This window comes from Oreochromis aureus, linkage group 10 (assembly GCF_013358895.1).
Source record: "Oreochromis aureus strain Israel breed Guangdong linkage group 10, ZZ_aureus, whole genome shotgun sequence".
NCBI lineage: Eukaryota > Metazoa > Chordata > Actinopteri > Cichliformes > Cichlidae > Oreochromis > Oreochromis aureus.
The window spans coordinates 20,322,222-20,349,365 of NC_052951.1; the positions used below are offsets into that span (position 1 = coordinate 20,322,222).

At 39.5% G+C, this 27,144-nt stretch overlaps 2 protein-coding genes and 1 long non-coding RNA gene across 3 annotated transcripts in view; 1 reads left to right on the forward strand and 2 right to left on the reverse strand.

Annotated features, from left to right (window-relative positions):
- Positions 1-7,395: 7,395 nt before the first annotated feature.
- On the forward strand, positions 7,396-10,825 carry bnip1b (BCL2 interacting protein 1b). The gene is made up of 6 exons (XM_039617981.1): positions 7,396-7,510; positions 8,898-8,990; positions 9,123-9,214; positions 9,463-9,570; positions 10,413-10,531; positions 10,629-10,825. Exons 1-6 carry the CDS (start codon positions 7,427-7,429, stop codon positions 10,823-10,825), a joined length of 693 nt encoding a protein of 230 aa, XP_039473915.1. The 5' UTR covers positions 7,396-7,426.
- A 1,557-nt stretch (positions 10,826-12,382) lies between these two features.
- The window catches only part of LOC116319711, a 23,768-nt gene continuing 9,006 nt past the window's right edge, over positions 12,383-27,144 (reverse strand). Inside the window, exons 4-9 of the mRNA XM_039618165.1 lie at positions 27,020-27,127; positions 26,640-26,802; positions 19,820-20,104; positions 18,589-18,731; positions 13,961-14,172; positions 12,383-13,480 (exon numbers count right to left, since the gene is read on the reverse strand). Coding sequence (XP_039474099.1) covers positions 13,153-13,480; positions 13,961-14,172; positions 18,589-18,731; positions 19,820-20,104; positions 26,640-26,802; positions 27,020-27,127 — 1,239 coding nt within the window. The 3' untranslated portion in view covers positions 12,383-13,152. The remainder of the gene's footprint in view (positions 13,481-13,960; positions 14,173-18,588; positions 18,732-19,819; positions 20,105-26,639; positions 26,803-27,019; positions 27,128-27,144) is intronic.
- Positions 25,131-27,101, reverse strand: LOC120442158. Its single transcript, XR_005614525.1, has 3 exons — positions 26,640-27,101; positions 26,482-26,553; positions 25,131-26,388 (listed from the first exon to the last, which is right to left on the reverse strand). It is a non-coding gene; the product is annotated as an uncharacterized LOC120442158 (long non-coding RNA).

Genomic DNA, 27,144 nt, shown 5'->3' on the forward strand with positions numbered 1-27,144 from the left:
TCACAGGTTTTTACATTTAACAGAATAGGCGCAAGCTGTGCAACTTTACATTCAAACCAGGAGACTCTGTGGCATTTTAACAGTCAAGGAAATGAGTGAAAATCCACGCCAGTAAAACTATTCCTTATATTCTTTTCTGTTTTTTTTTTTTATTTCTGATTGCATAAATCCTATACAGTCAACTGTTAAGCTAATAGAGTGTGTAACTTTGTGCTACTCTTGTCCAATAAAAGCTACGTGGATCCATAAAGCTCTTCTTCAGCAAATCAGGGTAATATCGTTCTTCTATCTGACATATGTGATGACATATAAAAATCAAAAGAAAATATATTTATGTATTCCAATTATTGTCGCCATTCTTTACTCTGTACAAAATATTGTGCGTACTGTATGTGTGTGTGTGTGAGTGTGTGTGTGTGTGTGTGTGTTATGAATCGTTAATGTCAATCACTATGGTGCAATGCTCTATAAAAGTTAAAAGCAAAGGCCAACAGACTTGTTACAAAAAAACTCACAAAATGTCACCATTTTGTCCAAATTTGGTCTTCTTGCAAACACAATCTGCAGCATCTTCCTCTCTGAATGGTTTCCACTCTGATTTCCAGTCGTGATCCAGCTGGGGTTCGTCACATGGTGCTGATTACGCCTCGTTGTCCTGAGAAATGCTACGAGGATTTATAAATACACAGCAACAAAAAAAAGGCACCCATATTCAGATGTGCTTACAGAAAACACTCTCCGTGTGATTATTTCATTCAGTGTAACTATGATCAGACCAGACTTCCGCCCAGATCACTTTCACTGACTCACTGTCGGACCAATCAGAGGAAGAGTTGTACTGTTTCTTGTTTAAAACAACAACACAGTTTCTGTGCTATCGACTTGTATGATCGTTATTGTTAAGCGTACCAATACTTCTTTTATAAAAGCCAGTCTCACGGATTTGATAACACCGCTCAAAGCCACAGAGGTTCTGTAAAAGATCACGTGGATGTAGCTTCATTCAGAAGGAGCAGTTTTGAATGATTGCAATTAAGTGCATAGAAGTGCTCTTGAGAGGGTTTTTATAGGGTAATGCTTTGTTTTACAGTGTGTAATAATTTCCAAAAAAATGTCCAGTAAGTTTCCTCCAGTACAGCTTTGTGTAATTTGGTGCTAATTCAGGAGAAAGTATTGAAATCATAAACTTCCAGTTATATTAATTGGAGTCCAGCAGGTCAGCTCAGTGTGCCATTTTTCTATAGCCGGAATTATAAACAGTGATTATTTACTTGGACTAATCAGTTTGTCTACATGTAACCCCCCTTTTTTTTTTTTTTTAGGTTATGCTTCATGCTCATCCTCTCAGTTTATTGGCTGCAGTAGATGGCTGTCTGCTGCAGCCAACAACCGGTAGAGACCAAAACAGAGCTACAAGGACAGTCATGTGACCAGTTTTTTTTGTTTTTTTTTTTTTAAAAGATCTTACTGTTCCCCTTTATTGGTACCAAAGTACATATGGTAATTGTTTCCAGGAAGCTTCTTACCCTGTAAAATAGACATTACCAAAAAAATCATCACAAGAATAAAAACGTTAAATGACCTAACCTCGGGCTAGCTGTGCTGTCAGGTCTAAGAGTCTGGCTTTGAGGGTTTTTTGTGTTTTGTTTTTTGGCATTTCAAATGTATATCCTGTCTTGTTTGAACCCTTGTTGCTTGTACAAACAAAAACACGTACTACTACCCTCCACATTTTCCCCCCAAATGAGAACGCAGCTGTCTCTGCATGGCGATTCCCTGCATAGCGCTGAGAGAATCATGTAATGTCTGTGAGTTCCTCGCAGATTGGGAAAGAATTCGGGAAAGGGTGTTCATTGTCACAAAGTTGTTGCATGGCTTTTTGGGCTCTCTGTACGCTCTGTTGTATGATTTCATACTTGCTGCTATTGAATGAGCACAAAGAGACATCAGATTTTGGTTTAGGGTGTCCATACCACAGTTACAGTATATTTATACCACACATACCTGTTGGGGTTTTTCTTTTGTTTGTTTGGGTTTTTTTGTCCCCCCAATCTTTCTTTTTTCCCTCCCTGTGGCAGTTAAAAGACCAACAGCATTACTCACCTTGCACTTGGTTTGTACACTTAAAAGGAAAAAAAAATATTTTGAATATGATGCCTGCTGAACCAGGTGCCTTAATCAGTTATATGAGAACACAAATCTGCACCTTCTGTCAGTCTGGAGGGGGTTTCCCTACAGAAACCAGGGACTGGGTTTCCCAAAACCTAAACTTGAAGTTCAATAATGAAATGAAAACCTCATCTGAACCCTAAATCAGTGCATTTTATAGAATAGTCAACCTTTAGAGGCAGATGAGAGCCGTTAATCGTGTCTCGATCGTAGAATAGCCTTTCTGAAGAAGAGCAGAAAAGACAACCTGTAAATTGAATTGTTTTGGGAAACCTGGTTCTGTTTTGAACTCTTTCTCTGCCCACTATGCCACGTTATCGTGTATTCTGCATTGCTGCTGCTGCTGCTATCACCGCTGGTGTGTCCGCGTAGAGAAGAGCAAACTTCCACTGTGTCTGAGACAGAGGGAGACTTGGGCCTGCTTTTTACCTAGACAATTGCAATGCATTCTTCTTCTTCTAAGGTTTCGACACGGAGCACTCTGTTGCTGCCTTTTGAGACCTTGTCGAGACAGGAAAAATAAAGATCCCAAATAAACGCGAACTTTCCATTTCTTAACTTTGCTATTATGAAGTGCCAGACCCTCCTTGAAGTCAGTGTTGGCACTGAGTCGCAGGTTGCGAATGAAGCGACAAACTGAGCATGGAGGTACACTGTGGTGCTAATCTGTCAGTGGCTGGGTGCTAACATGGCTGTGTTAAATAGCTGTATTAGCCATATTATTCCTTCTGTTGATGACTCTGGTCAGTCTTGTGTTTCTGACTTCTGACCTGCTGTATGCTGATATAGCGAGGTATAATTCTGCTGCTGCTGCTTTGCTGATGAATGTAGACTAGTCTTCCTCAGCAGGATCATACAGACAGACGAGTGTTTGGCAGAGCTTTTCCTGTTGTCTCAACAGAGGGAGACTCTTTGTCATCAGGATCCAGAAAGATCATGAATGTTGTATCTTTTAATGGCCGCTGTCCTGCTTGTGTGTTTCAATCTTTTTTTTTTTTTTATTAATATTATGGTTTGATATTTATGCTCTGACTCTATCAAATGTTGCACTTTTTTCCCTAAATTATATTTTATTGTCATTTTCTCTGATCCCAGTGTTCTTGCCATTTCTTTATTTATTTGTTTGGTCCTGTAATTTAACAATGCAAGGAGACAATGATTGAAGCTAGACTTTAAAGCTTTCCACTGAAGCAGTCTTTACCACAAGTCAGAGACTTGTCATGAGATTCACAGATCTTAATCAAAGTCACAATGAAACTAGAAACTGTTCATACAAAAAGTATATATAGATTTTTTTGACAAAGATCTAATTAGTATAGAAGAGAATTAGGACCACTGGAAAAAATCTTCAAGTTTTGACTTTTTTCTTAAAAAAAAAAAGGCTGAAATCTGAGATTTAAAATCAAAATCATGAGAAAAAAGTCTGGGGAAAAAAAAAACTGGGAAGTATATTTCAATTTTTTCCCTCAACCTATTCTGTAAATAGCTTTTACGTACGTACCTGTAATAGCATCTAGAGATGTAAATGGCCACTAACTAATACTCAGTTAGAGATAAATAAATTTGTTTACAATTAGCTCACCTATCACAAATTGGAAAATAGACACTTTAACATAACGATTACAAAACTTAAAAAAAGTAAAATGTGAATCGTCCTATATTAGTTATTACTTACTAATATTTACTCTTTTTGCGCAAATAGAGTTATGATTGGCGTGACTGAGCTTCATGAGGTATACTCTACTGACATGTACCCAGACATCCTCTTGCATAATAGTCTAATAATGACTCCCTCCATTAAAGGAGCATTGCAACCATTTTTAAGTGGTAGATGATTTGTTTTCTTACTATAACTTAGCTGAGAAGTTTGATGTCACTGCAGCCAGCAGCCAGTTAGCACAAATACTGGAAACAGGAGACAAAGTAGGGCGGTTCTGCCAGCACTTTATAGTCACAAATGCATGTTTGTTTTTTTAGGTGATATAGATATATACGGGGACTCTCTTTGGCCAGTCAACCAAAAGAGACTTCAGATGTTTGCTGTGATGAGAGATGGAGACTTAAAATGAAACGTTAAGCAGATGTAAGACTGAAGATGGTCTAATGAGATAAAAATAATTAATTATTTTCTAAGTAAACAGGTCCGAGTCAGACTGTAGTTTCATTGTGAGTTTGAATTATCGCTGTCTGTGAGGCCAATGAAGCGGAAGTTTAATAAGTCCTGAGAAAAGCTCGCTGGGTCACCACACTGAACCTTGCCTTCAGGTGACTCTTTGGTCATGACTCTGGGCTGAGGTTCAGGTGCTCCACCACCACGGAGCTGAGGTCAGGAGTTGGCTTGCTTGCGGTCTCTAACTTTTGGTGGGGAAATTGAAAATTTAGTTTTAAGGAAGTCAAACTTTACCACTGCGCCAGAGATGTTTTGCCCCTTCTAGGTGCTTTTTTAATTTTTATTTTTTTCAGAAGGGCTTTGGTTCGCAGTTGTCTTGTCAGGGAACCCCTGAGATTAGCCAGGGGCCACTAAAGGCTGGTGGGCAGAGACCCCTCACCTTCCCCTTTGCAATGAATGATGGGGAAGGGTTAATCTCCTCTTCCGGCAGACTGATTCAAGCAAACAACCACCCACACTTAATAATAATAATAAAAAAGAAAACCCCTCTTTCTATTTCTACACACGTCCAACTCATCATCCAAACACTGCAATGATTTACATCTCCTTCCAGACTTGCCAAAATGCATGGAGCAAGAGACATTTACCGAAAAAAGACGACATTTATCTTAAAGCATCTGTTTGGTTACTATTCTCTCTTTATAAATTTTAATAATGACAGACAGACGGAGGATTATAATAGGAAATCCGTACAAGTCCAAACATGTAGAGGATGTGGAAGGTATCGGCCATACTGAGCTCCACAGCTACATGCCATTGTTACGATGCTTCTGGTCTTGTATGGTATTTGACTCGATCAACAGCATGGGATCTTTCTGTAGTTAGTCCTGTGTGTGTTCCTCTCCCCAGTCTCAGTAGGAGGGCTGTACTTCATTGCTAAGTGCTCTATAATAGATCTCTTGGTGATTATAATTTCATAAAGAAGCAAAACCTGCAGAAAAAGTGTATCCTGCTGAAACTAACTTGATCCTCTCTTTAGCAATGACGTCTATATTTGTAGTTCACATATATGCCTGTTCAAATACAATATCTTGACAGTTGTTATATTTATGTTGTGTAATAAATGTTGTGCTGGGTTTATACTTTTGTTTTGACTAACTTTTTGTTTAACGTTGTATTTTTTTTTTATTTCTCTTCTTGGAGGCACAGTTGGTGGCTTTATGCACAGGCATGGAAAAGTTAAAGACATTTATTTTATTATTATTATTTTTTTGGTTTGTACTGTAACAGCCCAATTCTCTTTCAGAGCTTCTGACAGTTTTTGTCTCTGGCTGCTCGACATTCTGCAGACACCTGCCCTGAATCTCTGTTGTGTTATTGTGCCTCTCTCTTTATTTTCTGTTCTTCTTTTTTTTTTTTTTTTTAAATCGTTTTTCTCTGTTGTATCAACCAGGAGTTGGTACCACAGCTCTGCTTGTAACCACGTTAGTCTGATTATGTTTATTGATTTTAATATCAAAACAATAAAACCATTAGCACCCCAGTCTGACTCTTGTTTATTTAACTGACTGTGTGTGAGTTTTCCAACCTGATTTTTATAAATGCTTTTTGAATTTTCGTCGCTTAAAAGGGTATTTTAAGCAATGGGTTCATAAAGAGTTCAACAAGATATGCAGATGAGCGTTCCTGAGTACACAACAAATCCAGTATTACAGCAGCAGAAGACCACACCAAGACTACAATCAGCATGGGCTCACTAAAATTGCAGCGCTTGTATTTGGTGCAATCAGCATGAAAGCATGGATCCACCCTGCCTTATATCAACAGTGGCGGTGCTGTAATGTTGTAGGGTACAGGATACTTTCTTGGTATCCTATGGCATGCAGTGTTTCTGGTTGATTTTTGAGTAATGCCATATTATCTACTCCACAAGTAGTGCCCGTGAAATGGAGAGACACCTTTATCCAGCCAAAGAGAACCACTGATAGGAACACTTCTGCTGATGGCTCTACATTTATTTTTACCACCAACAAATCTCATTGGGAGACTACAACTGAAAGCAGACAGCTGCTTCTACTACAGATACAATTTCCTTGATTCTTTCTTTTATTATACTCAGTAATTTCATAATTCGGCTGGGTGTAGTATAGTTCAGTCATCCTTTACTTTTTTCTCAAACAGGAGAGATGATTTAATATAATTTGGTGCCCTACATGTACACCGCAGTGGTGTGTGGGATGGCGTTTCTCCCCCTCCCAACCTTTTTATAATGAAAGAAAATGTTTCCCAAAGCAACAATGTGGCTCACTGATGTGTTTATTAGGTTTGGACACATTCAGAAAAGGGCTGCATCTAAACAGGAAGTGCTTATGATTAGGTTCTATTCATGGTTTTATTGTCTTTTGTATATGACAGTATTGAAAAAGACCACATTAAAATAACTCTTCCACTCTTGTATTGTACATATTTTGCCGGTTTGCTGCTGTTTAGACAAAGCACAAAGTATATCAGAAAAAGGGAGAAATCTCTGTCTGTCTATTCTGTTATCTTGACAGGGTTAGTGCTGGGAACACGGGTCAGACATGGGCCTTCTTTTTCCTTTACAGGATTTCCACAAAATTAGCTGGTGTAAAAATGACACAAGACCCCCCTTTTCAGTATGTACTGTTAATACTAACATTTAGTAGAAAAAGTAATAGTACAGTCTCTATCCATGATGTTGATGATGTTAATAAAAAATGCTAGTGAGTATTTATATTAGTAACAGCCGAGGCTGAATGAATTTTAGTAGCTTTTTTTAATTAAAAAATGCCACTTTTGAGTGTCTAAGTATAGTTTATATATTGCAAACTTAAAATTATTTAGTGGTTCTGTTTTATATGATGTTTAAACATTTGAAAACATTTAAATTTCAGTGTGGATCCTGTCTCTCCAATAAGTAAGGACAAAATTATAGTGGAGCCACAGAATGATAAGTAACTGCACATTTTTTATTTTAAAAAAGGAATTATAAAATCCTATTTAAGTATTTTTTGTTCCATTTTTAAAGTAACATATTTATTTATTCCACGGATAATTAACACTGACTACCGTTGGTCCTTCGTCTTTACCTCTTTTGGACCTCCAGCTTGCCATACAAAAACAACAATGGCGTCTTCTACGGATGTTCACGTCCGAATTTGCGCACAAGAAATTATCAAATATGATCTGGAAATTAAAGCTCTCATTCAGGTAAGCAAAGAAGAACGAGCGCCTTGTTTGTCCTTTCATCCTGAGCCATTTCTGAACCGTTGGTAACTCTGGAGAGCTGGCTGAACATGCGCACAAGAGGTCTTCAAGTTGAGCTAAGAAGAAGCTAACGTTAAGTTTCCGACAGTCAAAAGACACAAAACATTCTTGATTTTGTTTAGTTTAATTAGGCAACAAATCATTCCCGAGACAGTTATAATGCCTTTTAGTAATTAATCTAATTATTCAAATAACCGAGAGAAGAAAATGATAATTTACTATCAGATGTTATTTAAAAAAATATTTACGACGCACTCTTTGTTTAGTTCTGCGTTCGTGATATCCTAATTAGAAGGGGAATTTAAAATAAGTTAAAACAAATTGTTATAGAAAATGTAAAAAGTATGAATATAAAAAAATATGTAAAGTTTTTTTTTATGGAAAAAAATATGTGCAAAAATTTATACTGTATAACCTGAGCCAGGTGGTGGAACGGCGGTAAGCTGAGGTGCAGAGACACCTGTCCTTTCAAAAAGTGACCGCCAATGTTTCTTTGTCTAATGTCTTTGGTTATATTGCTAAATAGCTCTGGTCAACAGGATTTAAAAATGGATTTCCTATATAAAGTAATACAAAAATGACATATTTTGCAAGTATTTATATGGTTCTACATTACATTGCAATCAGTCAAGTCCTTTTGGCCATTTGAAATATCTTTATACAGCTGTTATGTTTGTTTAGATATCTGCTGCCCTCTTGGCCAGATCATCACTGACAGATGATGTCCATTGGTGAGGGCCAGAATGTAGAACGACCACTAAATCTCTTGTCACCACAGCAGGCGATTAGAGTGCCACATCCCCTACTCTCCCCTCCCCTCTCAAGACCCCGAGTTGCTTTGAACACCACTTGGGGGCAGCAGCTCATGTGGAGTAGATTTCTCAGCCACCTCACACTCTGCTGCAAACTGCTCCACTGCAAGCTGGAGGTCATTGCTCGATTAAACCGCCGGACCACATCAGCAAAAAGCAGAGATGAGATCCTGAGTCCACTGAATTTGACTGCCTCCACCTCTTGGCTGCACATAGAAACCGTCTTCCAAAAAAACTTGTGAACAGAATCAATGATAAAGGGGCAGAGCTGGTGGAGTCCAGCATTCACAGGGAATGAGTCTGACTTGCTGCCAAGCTCTCAGTACACTGTGTACAATGACAAAACACTTTATAACAATGGACCAGATGTCTCATACTCCTAAAGCACAAGCTTCTTTGCTCACACAAAGATATGTGCATTTATGAATTCACACGATATATGTCTTACTCGATGTGATATAATTATAAAATATAACTAATACATTATATTTAACTCGATGTGTGTGTGTTGTCTGTAGGACATCAGGGATTGTCCAGGACCTCAGTCTGCTCTTGTGGAGCTCAATGCTCAGGTCAAAGAGAAATTCAACAAGCTGAGGCTCAGAATTCAGGTCAGGCCTCAGCTACACATCCACACGGTGCTGCATCTGACAGTTTTTGTTGGTTTTTTTGCTTAATATTGGATCTGTATCATGTAATGCCATGATGTTGTTGTTTTTTTGGGGTTTTTTTGTTTCTTCCAGGATCTGGAGCAGATGGCCAAAGAGCAGGACAAAGAGTCAGACGGACTGGCCATCCAAACAGAGACCGAGAGCCAATGGAAGCAGATGCTGAGGTGTTTAGACACAGACACACACAGACACATCTAAAAAAAATAAGCGTGTGTAGCACCAGTCATTTTATTTTCCCCTTGAATCACTTGCCTCGTGTTCCAGTGAATATGTTGTTGTTGGTTTCTGTTTTGTTGTGATGATAATGTAAACTGGTAATGCAGACACAAACGAGCACTTAAGATGGAAAAAAAACTAAAACAGAAATTTTCAGTCTCTAAATTGTTTGCTTTTTCTTGTCTGTTGGTTTCAGCAACCAGACAGCGTGGAGAAAAGCTAACCTGGCTTGTAAACTTGCCATAGACAACATGGAGAAGGACGAACTGCTGCATGGAGGGGAAAACCACAACACCAGACAGAGGTAAATATATTTTCTGCCAAGGCTCTGCTACAGAGCACTGTACTACGAAGACAGTTCAGTGTACCCCGAGTTTGTTTGCGTTATATAGATTCTTGTACTTCTACACCTGGTTAGAGCTGCTGATATGCAGTCTGAACTTTGATCACAGTGTTTTTTGAATACCTGCAGCCAAACAGGAGGAAATTAATGTCACCTGTATTCATTTACCTGGTTTCTGTTTTTTTTTTAACCATCATCTGTTAAAGGCTGATGGGGTATTATTGTTACCCTGCCGGGCAGAGGCATCATACACACCTTGAGAACAAGGCTGCTTAGGATTTTCAAACTGATACCATAGTTTCTGTCAGTAACTTCTATCCTCTGCTTCCTGTAGTTATTACCATTACACTGTTTTCTTCCTGTTTTTAAGCCCAGGCCACCAATAATATTTCTGTTTTACACAGATGTGTGTTTATGTTTATGGAGTGTTATCAGATGAGTCACAGTATGACACAAAACAACAGCTAATCTGATATACAGATACACTTGTTAACATCTGTAAAACTATCTTTTGTCTAATTATTAAATAAGATTTTTTTTAATTGTTGCTTTTGGTAATTTGTGATTAAAAAAATTGATTAAAAACTGGCACAAATGAACCAAAAAGATAAATGAATATAAAAATAGAGTGGCTAGTTGCACTGGTGGTAGAAACAGAAGGTTCCAAACTACTTAATGAGAAAAAGATTCCTTCTAGTCTCCAATAAATCACTTTAATATAATCTAATAATAAATTAGGCATGTCAGGACCCATCTGCTGTACTTCACCTGCTCTGCTCTGTGTGTGTGTGTGTTTGTCTCAGGAAAGCAACCAAGGAAAATTTAGTGGAAACCAGCAGCAACATCACAGAGAGTCTGATGTCTATCAGCAGGATGATGTCTGAACAGGTGAAGCAGAGTGAGGACACCATTGGCACTCTAGGTAAAAATCTAATTCTATGTTTCCGTCTCCTGTCCACATTTCCTAACCGATCCTCCTAAACCCTTAATGCCTTTAATTCTTCATCCTCCTCGTTCAGCCACCTCATCCAGGACAGTGCAGGAAACCAACGAGGAGTTTAAAAGCATGACAGGAACCATTCACCTGGGCAGGAAGCTGATCCTGAAGTACAACCGGCGGGAGCTGACAGACAAGCTGCTCATCTTCCTTGCACTAGCCCTCTTCTTCGCCACCGTCCTCTACATCCTCAAGAAACGTCTCTTCCCCTTCATTTAGTCGGTCGCCTAGGTCCGTCACCCGCTGGATCTGTTTTTCCTCAAGGAGGTGGGGACTGGCTTGGAAGGAGTTACCACAGTGAATTGTAGGAGGTATGAAGTAGCAGCATGAACCACATGGACTCTTAGAAGCAGCACTGAAACTGGACTGTAGGACACAGAGGCGGCGTGAAGTGGGAATAATACGCAATATGAAGGGTTGGGAAATATCTGAAGCTCAAGATCCACTTCAGCAGTGAAAGGAGCAAAGTGAGTAAAACTGACATCCGGAGTTTCATAGAAAACATTAAGAAGTCACAGCCTGCCTCCAGTAGATATGGTTATACAATGCATTGTCAAAAGTTTGAACGCATGTTGCAAATGGTCACAGTTGAAGAAGAGATCTGCTGCTTTTTAGCCTTTTCCTTGATGCCTCACACTGCCTCCCTGGTGTTACAATAAGGACTCCCTGGTTTTTGAGTGACTCCGTTATCTTAATGTGACCATTTCTATCATTCTGGATGATGGGTCTTTTTCAGAAAGCCTGAACTTGAGGAAATTGTGTTTACATTGAAATTTACTTTAAATTGAAGTAAATACAGAGAGCTTAAAGGTTCAGATGCTCATATTTGCCAAATTGTGTGTGATTTTTGAAATGTTGATAACTTGAAGCACACTGTAGGTTTAATAATGCAATAAGACGGCATCTACAGATCAGCAGCCTGTATGCTCATGTAATACCTCTTTGTCCCCCTTCAGTCCAACATAAAAGGAAGAAAAGGTAGTCTGTGATTCTGCCCTCATGTCAGTCATGTTGAAAGGTTGGGAGTCAGTGACTAAAGCAAGGGACCACTGGAGGCTTGTTTTAAGCCTCTATTGCTGCAAATAAACATAAAATCCATCCCAAGAGGTGATCTGTGTGACATAAAATGTTTCAGCTTATGCAAAATATTCACTTCCTCCAAGCGGAGGGCAACCGTGTTTGAATTCAGCTGGAGCTTCACTTTTACAGAGACAGGAAGAAAAGAGGGGACAGAGAAAAGTGAGCAACATTGTAGGACTCCATCTGCTCCTGTTGAGTCATGGTTGGTTTCTGTGCTGTAGTAGTGTCTTCTGACTTAAGCTGTAGAATTAAAGAAAGGCCGGTTAAGATAAGAAAAGCAGGCTTCAGATGTGCTGTTTTAAAACCCCCAAAACAAAGTGGGTTGCCCTCCTAGAGTCCAGTATTCTACATATTGCACCTTTAATTCAGAACTGGTCAGGGTCATGGTTGCAAAATGCAGCAACCTTTGTTTTTGTTTACTTTTTTGTTATAAAGCATGAATGTGCTCAGGAGAGTGTATGTAGTGCATGTCGTGCCTTCCTTCCAGACTACTGAACCAGTAATCCAATGAATGATTGGTGCCCTGAAAGGTGTCAGATTGTGTGAATGTTGAACAAAAGCCCCGTGGGTTTGAGTTCATTTAAAAATCTTAAGCACCAGCAGATGTCTTAAAATTTAAAATATCACAGTTTGAACTGCAGTGCTGTTAGAAGACTTGTTCAACAGGATAGGACTGATTTAAATAACAGATTTCTCTTTTTTCATCAGTGTCGCTGCAGTTTAATAACATTCAAATAAAAACTGTTCACAACAGAGTTTTTATGATCCATTTAAATAAAAATGTACAACATATTCTCGACACCAGGGGTCTGTATGAAATGTGAACAAGCGAACATTAAAAATATATATTTCTAACACATACTGACCAATGAGTGCTTTCCTTTCTGCACACTGCGCCTCGTCTGTTTATCTCCATTGTACACAATATGACTTTCTCCATAAATACAAAAGCAGATTTATAACTCGGCCCCAACAATGTTGTGATGCTGTGTAAAAGTTCGAATTGAGCAAATATTTTTCATGAAACAGTAAAGTGTCCCAGTTTTAACACTTGGTATGTTTTCTATGTTTGATACTGAATAAAATATGATTTCATGAGATTTGCAAATCATTGCATTCTAATGTTATTTACATTTTACACAGCGTCCCAACTTTTTTGGAACTGGGCTTGTAAACAGGATACTGACTTGGAGCCATGAGCTACACTTGACCTACTGATTCCTGTTGTGTTTACCTCTGTGTATGTGTGTGTGTGGGTGTGTCCATGCCAGCTGCTGAGCTGCAGTGGTCTACTGTGACATTGAAGTGAGGTAGATAATTGTTCTTCCATCCTTAATGGAGCACAAATGCCCAGCAGATTGAATAAGTTATGATGCATTACTTTCACCAGTATTACTACACTGAATACTTTTAGCCACTACTGCTAGTATTATAGTATTTTGTGTACTCTGTTTCCACCTATCTGTCTATGGAGGAGTGACACTGGATTTCTCAGACACAACTGAACCAGATTCAGTTGTGTTGTCTATCTGACTGAGCCTGCTCCTGTCCTCTGGTTTAGCCTCTCTGGTTGGCTGCTGCAGGGGTCCCCCAGCAGTGATGGGCCATGGTGCACTGGTGGATGGGGAAGTGCTTTGGTGGAGGGTATCGGATTGGCAGAGGGGGCAGTTTCCGGCAAAGTTGCTGCAAAGCGACCCCCAGTACTGCTCGCATTGCCCACGCAAACGGCGTCCGACCCACGTCCTGACCTCGTCTCCGCACTTCAGCAGGAAGTTCGTCAGCTCCACGTATGGCCTGGCAGGACGTGAACACATCAGGGTCATCAGAAAAATACTTGGCCGTTTTGTCCAAATGTACATTTAGAAAAACAGTCACAGGAAGTGCCAAAATCAACAATAGAATAATGTCCCAGTTTTATTCATTTTTCCATTTGAGCAATTAATGAAATAATTTTGAATGTATTATTTGTACATACATATGGCTATAAAGAAGCAATTATTACCTTTTTTTGCCAAAGTGTTTTACTTTGTGATTAAACCACTGACATGTTTAACTGCAACATGTTAAAATGTAAACACTGTAAAATTATTACCAAAGTGAACCTAAGAAAACACATGCAGCAGTTCAAAACCCACTGATTACTGTGAATCCTCCTCATTCAGCAGGAAAGAGCACTGCATCTCCCACCATGTTTTTCTTTTTTTCTTTTAAAAAAAAAAAGATAATAAAATTGTGGCTGTTAGTGGTTAATTTGTGTGTGTTTGTGTTTCTCACCCGGGGGGAAACATTAGGTGGAACTGGACCAGGTTTCCCACGGTGTCTATGTGATCCCGCAGTGCCAGGCAGAGCTGGTGTTTGGCGTAGCACTCCCTCTGAAGCACGTACACCATCTCCTTTACCGCCGAGCAGCGCCGGCTGACGCAGCTGAAACGCTGCCGCAGCCCCACCGCCATGCACCGCAATGCGTCCTTCACAAATGATTTGCCCTGCGAGAAAAAGAAGAACAGTGAGTGGACGATTACAGGGAAACCTATATATGATTTTTTTTCACATAATCTTTTATTGCAACCATGTTTTTATTTGCAATTGTCTTTTCTATCAGATTCAAAAACTTCTATTTAGTTTTTGTATTCTATTATTGATTTATTATTTATGTCCATGTTTGATTTATCATCTTTTCTGTCAACTATAAAGTACTGAGTTCCTCTAAGTTCTATGAAAGTGCTATGCAAACAAAACAAACAATCAATATGTGACAGCCTTAAATCAAGGGGTTTACCTAAAGTACTGTTTAGGAAATATAACCATTTTTATACACATTCCTCAATTTTTAGAGGCTGAAAAGTAACATAATTTTAAAATAAGGATTGTTTTAAATAGTTGGATGAAAATGGTTTGTAGTCACCGACTGTGTGACGTCTAGAACCATCAGACATCACCAGATGCTGTGTTTCCTCCCTTCAGATGTTATGTCAGGACTATGCTGAAGCCACCTTCAGTTTAAGCTTGTTTGTGGCTCTCTTTAACTTCAGTTTTATCTTCAGAGGCTGAAAACCTGCTGACTTGGCCATTGAAGAATATCCCATTTCTTTGCATTGAGGAACTCTTGTGCTGAATTGCTAACGCGACAGCTAATGCAATACTTTTGTTAAATCCCTTGAATTAAAGCTAAAATCTGCACTTGAATGATTTGATTTGAAATCCACTGTGGTGGTGTACAGAGACCAGAAAACTAAATGCTCTGTGAATGGGGTCACTGTGAAAAACATTAGTTTACATTGAATTCACACTGGAAAAATGTATTGATAAATTCTACTAGGCGACAAGTTTGACCACAGCCAGTACCGAGAACAGGAACGATTACAACAGCCTGTAGCGCTTCATTGACTAATGGTTGACAAATTACAAGAAAATAATTAGTTAAAAAACCAATAAAAAGCTCAGCAGAGCAGCAGATATGTGAATCAGTTTTCCACTATCCCAATTATGAATCATAGAAATTATGGTCATAGAAATGAGTTCTATACAGAAAGATGACTGATAAAAGAAAAACCTGAATCAGTGAAGGAATGCTTCCACACAGCTGGTGGTCTGAAAAACTCCAGTTTATTATATAATGTCTAGATAGCAAAAGAAATCCTCTCGGGGGAAACCATATTTCTCTGTCATTTTTTCAAACAACAGTAAGGTATTATTGGCAAATAAGTCTTTCAGTGTATTAATACCATTATTATTCCTGCTAATCTTGGCTGAAAACCAGGATTATTCTGAACAGGAGAAAGGAGATGCAAGTTTGGACTATTCCTCAAGTTTGTGTATCAGTCGCCGTGCTGTCCTGTTTATTCTGATGGAAAGACACAAACATCCAAAGGAGAATACATGCAGGAAGAGACTACCAGTGATGTTTATGCAATCCAGTGACTTGCAGTGCTGACAGACACCAAGTTCAGTTATCTAGTTCATCTTAAAGGGCAACTATGACTGACATACAATGAGGTGTGAAATCTATTAGAGGTCTATCTACAAAACAAGAGCCCGGAGCGTTAATGACAAGAGTTGTAGGGCGTAGGTCACTTTCAAAGAGGCTTCACTGTAAACAACAGACTGCAGAGACTGGTTCAGCTGACACTTCAAATCAATGGGAAAGACTTCAGAAAACAGTAGGATTGGGAAATATGTAAAACTTCCACTTTATTGCTGTTTTCAGTGTCATTGAATAATTTTCAACCAAGAAAACTCTGGAGCTGAAAACTGAAGCCAGCACAATATGCCAAAAAATACATTCGAATAAATATCGAAGGAAACACTCAAAAAGCACAAGCCTGCGCCAAGGCACCCAGTGTGGCCTTTCCAGGGAATAATACTGTGTTTTATATATAAGCATAATGTAGGAGTAGGTAATGCATAATAACTTGATTTGCTTGAGCTTATTATATAATATTATGCTACAGTATATTTCTAACTCACTAGAGAGCTCTTTCTCTTTCCTTAAAGCTGCAACGCATTTTGGGGTCAACTTGAAAGAAGGCAAGTGTGGGTCAGAGGTCAAAGGTGACATGATATTTTAAATCCTTATACATTACTTTCTATATGTTGACAACTCACACCACACTTTTAAGAGTCATAGTTTATATAAGTTTTAAGGCTTTTTGTCAGTTTTGAACCAGTAAATCGCTAACTTGACCTTGAAGGTCGCGGTGGATGTAAGCCAAATTTTAATGGACTGTTAACACGAACACTTCTCTACACTCCTACAAAGTTTAATCAGAATTCATTCAAAACTCCGCTACCAAAAACATAACCTCATTGGTGGATGTAATAAAGCAAAACAGGTATTAGATCATACGTCTCTCTATATTTATGTCCCTGTGGAGAAATGTGATTGCAGCGGAAGTCGCCCCACATGTGTATACACCATAAGCATAAGACATTGCACACACAATATAAAAACACTTTCACTCTCCTTGGATCTTAGGGGTGATTTTGGCCAGACCAACTGGGCAACCTACCTGTTGCTCGTGTTTAGAAGTTTGATGGCTTGAGGAATATAAAAAAGTTTTGAAGTTTTATTTTGTGAACAAAGGGGGACAATAGCAGTAGCAGGGAACAGCAGGGAAATATTGAAAGTATGTTTTCTATAAGAGACTGAAGTTAATGTGCATACTAGCAGGAAAGGTTTTGTGTTTCTGTGTGTGGAGTGAAACATTTTGAGTGTGGAGCTGAAGTAACATCCAGATATGATATGTGCTGCTCTGTGTTTATATACATTTGGCAATCAGCATTTAAATATTTTAGGTATTTGTCTTATTATAAAAACTACACATGATAATATTTTGTATTTCAAATATCACATTATGTGCAGTTGATCATATGTATATATTGTTGTTCCTGAGATTTATATCAATAAGGAAGTCATCTCCCACAAACCCCCAACCAGTCATGGCAGATGGCTGCCCCCCACCTTGAGCCTGGTCCTGTCGGAGGTTTCTTCCTGTTTTGAAAGGGAGGTTTTCCCTCCCACTTTCGCTTAGCGCTTACTCATAGGGACAACTCATTGTAGGGGTTTTCTCTGTGTTGCTGTATGATCTTTACCTCACAATATAAAGTGCCTCAAGGCAACTGTCTTTGTTATTTGGTGCTATGTAAATAGAACTGTATTGAAAAATAATAACTTGTGACTTACAGAGAAGGGGTGAGGTTAAATAAATGTCCGCTTCTTCACACTCCTTTTTGAATATGTAAACTAAATATCTTGTAATGCATTTCACGTTATTTCTGTATACTTTAAAAGGAATATTTTTGTAAATTACATTCTGTACACTGTTGGCAGTTCTTCCAACAGCCACTTGGGGTAGGCTCTAAAAGCCAGACTATCCTCATCCACTTTTACAGCAGAGAGAGAAAAAAAACCCAACATGTTGACAGCCTGGCACAAAAACCGTTTGACCTCTGTGGATGCTCTATATGGATCTTCATGACAGCTGGTGAACTCGCCCAATCGTCAGTGTATTTGTCCAACTGCTCAACTGGAGTAAGGTCATTTGATGACAGTGCTGCTAGCGCATTAGTACCTTATGTGAGGAAAAACAGAGTAAGATATAATAAGAGGGTGGCTGTGCATGCACAAAGATGAATTTGAATCTGAGAGTTAAGCAGCGAAGAAAACAGGAAAACATTTGGCGCTGACCTAAACAAATTTCTGATTGTCATCTATACCCTCAACAAGTGCCCCAGCAATAAGTGGTGCACACTAAGAGAATGGTAAAGGCCTAAATGCTTGACCCCTACATTGAGGGGATCCGGTGGCTCTGTAATGCTGTGGGGGGCTTTTTACTGGCACGTATTGGGTCTTAGAGGATCTGCAAATCTCTACAAAATTCTTCTGGGTGATCATCTTTATCATGTTATGAAACATTTCTACCCCGATGTGAAGAAGCACTGAAGATGTTTCCTGCAACACTTTATCCTTTAATCCACGACCATCTGTATCAGGTACATTCACTCAGAGATCCTCAAAGAACATCATCTTCTGTCTCTGCTCAAACTGGGGACACATTAGGCCTGCATCATTTTCTCATACATTTCTATTCTAGTAATGTGGACAGGATGTTCCTGTTCTCTCCTTTCACTTCCCCTCTCACGCTGTTCTGTAACTGTGCTGCCATGCATAACGATACACTGCTTCTTATACAACAAGCATTCCTCACAAATGAGTGCAATGATGGAAGGGATTAAATGAAATAAAAACACGGATCCAGATATGCCTTCTCCAACCCTGCCCCAGGTAACTTCTGAACTTCCCCAAAGCCTGTCAGTTAGTGCCCCACAAGCGTAACGACACACAACTGACTTAATAAATTAGTTTATTTTGAGTGTGAATGTGAGACATACGGGCTTATCACCTGCGAGTCGTAGCGTCCAGCGTTGTGCAGCAGAGTGAGACATATGTGGTGCAGCCCTTGGATTTCACAGGAGTTGTTGCTGAAACACTGAAACATCCCACAGCCAACATCACCTGAACTCACCAGGCAACTCTGGATCTCCACTACGAGACACAGTGAGAGATCAGCATTAACTTTCCAGGTAAATGCATCTGCCGAATAATATGTGCTGCTGTGGAATTAAAAACAATACGCATCTGCCGTCCAGCCTCAGACCTTTGGCCTTCACTTTTCAGAAATTAGTAGCGTGCCATACTGCAAATTTGGAAATGCAGGGCCAGTACCGATAATAATACTTTTAACATAAACAGGCAGCTTATGTAGGGGAGAGGAGTGTGTCATGATTTAGTAGATGAATCATCATCGATTTGCAAATTCTGAACACATTTTACCGTTACATTACTGTGGGGTTTTTTTACTTCCCACAATACTTAATTAACAAACAAAACACACCTTTCAGCTTTTCATATATTTTGAAACTCGTGTTTTTGGAGAGGTATAGATTTTTCCATTTCCAAAACAAATACAATAAAAAATAATTTATTAAAAACAATTTACTGGGCTACATACTGAACTTAAGAGGATAGAAACAAAGTATCGATCCTGTCGAGCTAATATCGATCCAACAGCAATAGCAACGTTGGTATCGACAGTATCATGTTTGGATCGATCCCCCCAACTCTATCAGAAACCTATCTGTAAGTGTATGGAATGTAAATAAGAGGATTTAGACATTTTTTAAATGTTAAATAGTACTTTTTGATCAGTTTTCCTTACAGATTAGACATTGTTGGGGGTCTCAGTGAATCTTTAACCACCTACTGGAGTGTTAGTATATTGTTCATGCTGTCAGAGCGCTGTACCATCCTGCTGTTGATGTGCAGTCTGCAGGTCAGCTCCGCCGGGAAAGGGATACAGAGGGAATGTGCATGGACAGGGTCGAACCACCGGAGTCGCGCATTGAATTACAGTCACCAACAGCACAGGAGGTTAGAGAGGCGCGTACGGCCAACAGGTTGTCTTACAATGAGATTAAATGCGCAATAAGGGGGAGAAAAAACACAACACCCCTCAAGCTCCTTTTTTAGGGCCAACAAGCGGCCTCAGGCATGCGCATCATGTAAAGTTTTCTTCAAAACGCAGTTTCCGACGCTTAAATGCGACCTGTGAAAACTTGCATGTGGCGGCTCACCTGTGCTCTGCAAAGAGAGGCGCCTTTTCATCTGGCTCACTTGTTTCTCCAGAACATCATGCGGGTCGATGGTCAGCACATGACACACCAGCAGCAGGAAAAACACACAGGAGACAGCGGGCGCGTTCACCGGCATGACTGAGGTCGAGTCAGCGTACGTGCGGTGCTCTTTTCTTCTCTTGGTAGAAGTTCGCGCAGCTAGAGCTCGATGCCTTTGAATAACTTTACACTGTGACGACGAGATCGAGGCTGAGATATATAGATCCGCAGGAGAGCGGCGCGTTCACGAAGGCTGGAGCTTGGGTCTCCACCAATCACAGCCTAGCGCTGTGACCGCGCAACACTTGTGGAGCTGAAGGTTTATCATTGATGAGAGACAAAGAGGACTCCCCCACGCCCCTCACCCCAGCAGAAGATCGATGAATTTGAAAAGAAACAGATAAAAGTAGCGATTTCGGGGGGTTTCTTTAAAAAAACACGAGGAAACCCAAGGAGGGTAGGGTCAAATTGAGCGAAGACAGAAAAGAAAGTGAATCCCATTCCCATCAGCTCTCCCCAGAAGTGAAAATGTTCTTATAGAGGCCTCTTGTTCCTCCAGAGTCTGCGGGGGTGTGTTTGACGGCTTGCAGCTGCTTTCTTGGCGAGGCGCAGAGACGTGCAATGAGGAACGTGTCAGACGCGCCCGGGCTGCAGCACATGGGAAGAGCACCGCGTTTTCCCGACTGTTAGGAAATCCTACAGTTTTCCTACATCATATTAGCGTGAAGCAACATCTGCGTAAACACGCAGCATTTTAATACTAAACATCCAGGGACACTTTCACACTCGAAATACTTAATCCTTTATAGATCTCTCAAAAGCCACTAAGAAGCACCGCAGGTAGTGTGACCAGTTGTCCACGAGGACTGCTGCTGAGACTGCACAGCAGCCCACTCTGCTTTTTGAGACATTGTCCTACATTGTGATGTGCTGATCTATGGCTACATCTTTACTGACAACCAAAGAAAATGAACAAACACAAGTAGAAGTACCAGTGCACTGCAATAACCTCTAAAGTAACAGTTTTAGAAGTTCTTTTAATAGAAAGCGAGAATATAGAAGTGCACAAAAGAGCTATTGCATAGCTTCCATTTACATTCCCAAGACTTCAAGTCAAAACTGCTCGAAAGTAAAATATAGTAGCTATAGTTAATTCTCCTTCACATCATTGATACTAAACCTATAACCTGCACAGTTTGTGGATGTTAGGAATATCAGACAACCTTCCAATAATCGCTCCATATTATTTCACCCTAATGTCACCAAAGAGACTGCTGGACCTGGAGGCAATACTTAATGATTAATTTGAGAATACTTAGATACTTATCTGTGTGAGACTTAGTTACACATTCAAATCATAAACCTTATGTGGGATTTGGCTGGGAAAATAGGCACACGTTTGCTGGCAGAATATGCATGCCATTCTCTTTGAATTGCAAAGGCTGGTCAGGTTGATAGACTGAGTGTTGCCACCTATTATTAAGATTTTTGTTTGCTTCCCGTGAACAACTGGCCAATCAAAATTGGGTCAGCAGAGACTCAACTAATGTTTGATCAACTATTAGAGAACAACATCAACTTTTTAACACTTGTAAGCCTACAAGGAGCAACTTTTGAAGCTTATGGAACAAAATAACTGGGTTTGCATCAGAGGTTAGTGAGGGTGGTCTCTGCCTATGCAGTTACCCTTGGAAAAACCCACAAAATATTCAACTTGAGGTCAAACCACAACTTTATTGAGATAAACTAAGGTGTCCAGACTTTACATTAAGAGAACAGGCGAGGTCGTCAAATGTCATCTTTATGGGGAAAGAGTTAAAGAGAAATCCACCAGCACTATCTGGTATCAGTTAGAAAATAGTGCCAGTGCTCATATCATGTAAAATCATTCAATATAACCAGACCCCCTTTAACACTTTATACCAACAGTAACCGTAACCTCTTGTTATTTGAGCAGGAAGGTGGAGGAGAAGCCAAAAAAAAAACCCCCAACGTGTAACAGAAAACCTGAAAAGCTGAACCCTCACAGAAATCCAACCAGACAAGACTGAACAGCACCCATTTATCATTCAGTGCAGGCATGATCTTAATTAACTTTAAGCCCCAGTGCAGTTTAAACAGTTGTGAGTTAAAGGCCATACATGAATAGCCTGTCATTCACAGCAGTCATGCCCTTAATTACATTTAAGCCTTGATACATTTTAAAGAAGTGAGTTTTAGCTGCACACAAACCTGCAGAGTTAACAGACATGAACCAGTCAGCGTTACTGCAGTGGCACCTCCTCATATGCATCTATAAGAATGTGTATAGCTTTCTCCTTTTACATTTATTTTTGCAAAAAATTTCAGCTGTCAGGACAGATTTGTCCCTACAAAATCATCATGGCCAAATAGATTGACAATAATTGTAGTAAAGATTAATACTACAATATAAAAATACTGCAATATTTATTGAACATTCGAAGATCAATAGGAATTTTGCAGGGAGTAAATCACATACTTTTGCTTTACTTATTGTCTCTCTTCTGAAAAATGAATTGCACTAAAAATATTAGTGTCAATTCAATTCAGTTTTATTTATATAGTGCCAAATGACAACAACAGTTTCCTCAATGTGCGTCATATTGGAAGGTAAAGATAGGAAGACCCCTTTTCAGAATTTGGCGACAGTGGGAAGGACAAACTCCCTTTTAACAGGATGAAACCTCTGACAGAACCAGGCAACAACTAAGGAGGTGATGAAGACATTCTGTGTCTGTGATACAAATGTTTATACAATGAACAATTACAAATTTCTTAATAAATCAGTTATTTTCAATACCACTATATCACAACACCTCTTACACCGGTGTCTAGACCAATAGATACTTTATTAACCCCTCAAGGGAAATTAGTGGGATATCTGGTGGTTTAGGAAGTGTGGGTCTCACCAAATCCCCAAACTGTGGGTGCTCCTGCAAAAGGTTGCACATTGTCATGGTACCATCTTGGGGGGAAAAAATATCAGGAAATCAAGGAGAACCTGTGCAGTCCTGTGTGTCCAGTTCGATCTAAAATTTGTTGGACAAAGGCAATTATTGTAGCTTTTATTTATTTATTTTTAACACCACTACAGTGGATTTTAAATCAAACAAATGAAGATGCTGAATTGCAGACTTGCAACTTTAATTTAAGCAGTTTAACAAAAGTATTTCATTAACTGTTTAGGAACTAGGAATATTTTATTACACAGTCAGCCATTTCCAGAGGCTCAAAAGTAATCGCACAGACATACAAAGATAACTGGATTGTTTTTAATATTTGTATGAAAATCATTTGCAGTCGTTCTCTGCCTGAAGTCTAGAACCAACGGAGCAATGTCTTTGTGAAACCAATTATGGACCTAACTGTACGCGCCCACTCATGTGTGTCTGTGCTATGAGCCATAATCTATATTTCTTTTGAAAATATTAAGCAATTAAATTAATTCTTAAAAAATAATCAGATGGTACATTTTTAATAAAGACCAGCCTCCGATGTCCTACTTTTCTTTCATCATCTTGCACTCTATTTGTTGTGGTTAAACGTTATGACTCGTGTCTTGGAGTTTCATCAGAGTCTCCATACGAGCTAAACAAATACCTCATCTCTCTTACTCTCACTCTACTGCTCAACTACTGGCAGCTTAGCTTCATCTTCACTGCATTCAAGTAGCCTTCAGCAAGACTGACTGAGAAACATTGTGTGTGCGTTGCAGCAGGAGGTCAAGGAAAAAAGGACAGAACATGTTTGTGTGTGTGTGTGTTCATGCAGGGGCCCAGTCTAGGAAGACGTCCTCTCACACGGGCTAATATTTGGACGTTGGAAGACTATTTTCATAACTTTTCAAGCTGATTCAGCCTCCCACAACCTGTGGTGACCACCCACACAATGACCCTTCACCGCCAACAGCAAACATGCACACTCGTATGTTCAAAACAACACCAGTGCACACACATCGCTGTGCAAATAGCATGTATGCAGGGCCTTCTTGTTCTTGCCCTCTCATGATAAACACCATACATGTCTGCCTCATTGCATACACAAATCAGATTCACTACCAGATGTAAGATGTTTATGTATGTGTTTTGTACAACAGGTTACAAAACTTGGACAACTCCAGGGATGATATAACTGGTTTTAAATGTCTCAAACCACAATAACTGCATTTTTCTATTTAGGTCACTAATGTAGCCATAATATAATTCAATAAAGTCATATTTTCAACAGAAGCTTTTATTTTTAATCATTATTGTTTCATCAAAACACCTTAAGGTAACGTAAGATGTTCCAGTTGGCTCTACATCTCTGTTGTGTTTATCTTCTTTTGCTTTGATTTCTACTAGATATCAATAAGTAAACATGTTTTTTTATGATTCAGTTGAACATCTATAGATGATCACAAGTATCACAAGTACTGTGTTGATAGACAGGAGAATGGCGGAGGATGACCAATGGATCTTACACAGTGCAAACATACACACAGTGCAAAAGTGTAGATCACTCACCTGCCAAAAACAAGGAGTAAAATCAATAATATTACCCAAGCTGCAGTGACACACAAACACAGTCACACACAAAGCCGATTGACTGACTTTAGGGTTAAAGCCAGAGTTTATCGAGGATTTCAGAGTGACGGGGCTTCTCTTCAATGAAAACTGTAAGCACAAGAACCTCAAAACTCCCTGGACAGCGCTTTGAGTGCTCAGGTAGAATAGAAAAGTGCTATATAAGAACTAGTCCGTCTACCATTTACCTAAACTGTTTCCAATTCGTTCTCTATGGGAGTCCTAAACCACTACGGATGTAATATATTTTTGTCCACTATAGTCTTCTGGCGCTGTTTGGCCCATTGCGTATAGGTGTAACGGAGAAACAGCCAATCAAATCGCAGCTTTTCAGGCATTGGAAAAAAAGGATTTTTTTTACACTGAACCGTCTGAGCGCGGGTTCGAGTCCTGGTTGGGACAAAGCTTGTGTTACATTATCAAAAGTTAAACACCATTTTCAATTTACTTATTGTGGATAACATTTACTTTTCACTTTGCTTTTTCTTATTATTTCATTATCATTTTATTTATATTATATAGTATTATGGTCTGTGGAGCAATTTTTCTGCATTACGTACTTATACTGTCACAAAGTACATAACTCAGACTAAACTGTATCATCACAGTTTTGAGATGATACATACCAGACATATAGTCTACAATTATGCAGACATCCAACTTTTAATACAAAGACTAAAGCTAAAACTATAATACAGATAGATTCTGTTGGCATAGAAAATTAAGCTTATGCATAATTTCAATAAGGAAGATCTGTAATAAGTCATCTGTCTGCTTCCTGGTGGCTGCCAGTTTATATCTATTCATTTTCCAGCACAAACTCAGTACTGACATCATTACTTTATTCCAGTCATGCTCTTGCCAGCCTCCACTCTGCATGCTTTAAATCTGTTGCTCTTCTGCTTCTGCCATTCTGCGTTTCAGATCCGCAGCCATGCAGCCCGCCTCCTCTCCTTTCTCCTCCTCACTGTGGTCACTCAGAACCCTGTCCCAGCCTCCATCTTCATCTTCATTACTATCAGCATGTTGACTCTGGGGTGGTTGTTGTGCAAAATCCTGTCACTGCTGGGATTCTTTTTGCTATGATGGGTCATTGGAGTCTTAACTGCCAAACAGTTAGATTTATTTCTGTATCTCAATAAATCATGTTCAGTTTTTCCACATGATCTCTTCTTATTGAATTGTTTTTGTAGATAAGTTTCAAGCTAGCAAGCAATACCTAAATATTATCACCAGAAGTGAGAAACTGTCTGCAGCTCCAGCTGTGTGCTGCATGTATTAAAGATAACTTTAGACATTGTGTGGTGGTCATGTCTGAAACAGGCTGTACAGTCACACAGATAAAAGACAGCAGTCATGTTTCTAATATTACAAATGAAAACAGAAAGATTATGAAGATAAAAGCTATGAGACCCCTCTAGAGAAAGGATGGCTCGTTATCATTACATGAAGTGATTTAGAAATAGTATGTAAGCTTTAAGGCCAGCACTCACAACTTATTAAAACTGATTACCTGATGGTGAGCACACAGATATATAAACATATAGGTGAACTCTAAGAAGAAAACTGTGTTGATATTTTTGCAGAAAACTCTTTATTTACACTTTTATATTTACAATCTGTTTTTATTTATATAAACAAAAGAAACATTCACAACTAGAACAAAACTGTCTTATGTACAAAATCAACTGTTTCTCCCTTATTTACTGTTTTCTTCCACCATACAGCCAGCATACAACTATACTATTAGAGGAACATCGCCGGAACGTGGCCAGAACACACAAAAACAAGAACAAGACAATATATAAAAGTTCAGGCTCAGCTTTGGAGAGCAATTCATGTAAAACTATTTTACTCCAGTTCTGAAACCTTTCATTTGAAAACCTGTGTTTGCTCCTGAAGATCCTCTGGGTGTGGACCCTTCTGCTGCTGCTGGCACAGTGACTAGTTATGCAGAGACAGAGGACAGAGGCATATGAGATGTAAACAGACTTAGCCATTATCACGTCTGACATTTAGTAATAACGCAGTACTTACAGCTCTGCATGTGTAGTTTTACAGGTGAGATGCTCAGCATTGCGTCCTCCAGGTCTTTATCCTCATCCATCCCTATGATGCAGGCAACAACTAGATAAATATATACTGAACTTGTTTCACATCAACAACGTTATTAAAATATTATTAAAACAACTTACCCAGGGGTTTAGTTGGAGCATTTGTGGAAGCAGACACAGACTGCTGCTTCTTCCGCACGTACTGCTGCAGCTTATGCATCCGTGTTCCTTGACTGCAGCTCTTCCTCGTGATAAAGTCTCCATAGCCGTCACCTCTGCCACCCCAAATCTCCTTCCAGGTGCTCTTGGCTCATGAGCCAAAGCCAACCAGCTGATCATCCTCAGAGGCTTCTGCTCCAACACTCACTCTGCTGGCCTCGTAGTTCAGAAGAGTTTTTATCTCTGTAAAGCTGAGGGCATACTGTACAAATGAATGCAAGCTCTCCTTGCCATGTCCTTCTTCCACAGAGGTCCCTGCAGCCTCTTGCTTCTGGAGATCTTTGATCAGGTACATGGTGTACCCGACATTCATTCTCCAGAAGCCACTGGAAAGATTTCCCTTTATACTTTCCAAACTGCAGGATGTACTCTCCCTGCACTTCCTTCATGTCAGAGGCATCCCCTCCTCTCTGATAGATGACAGTCA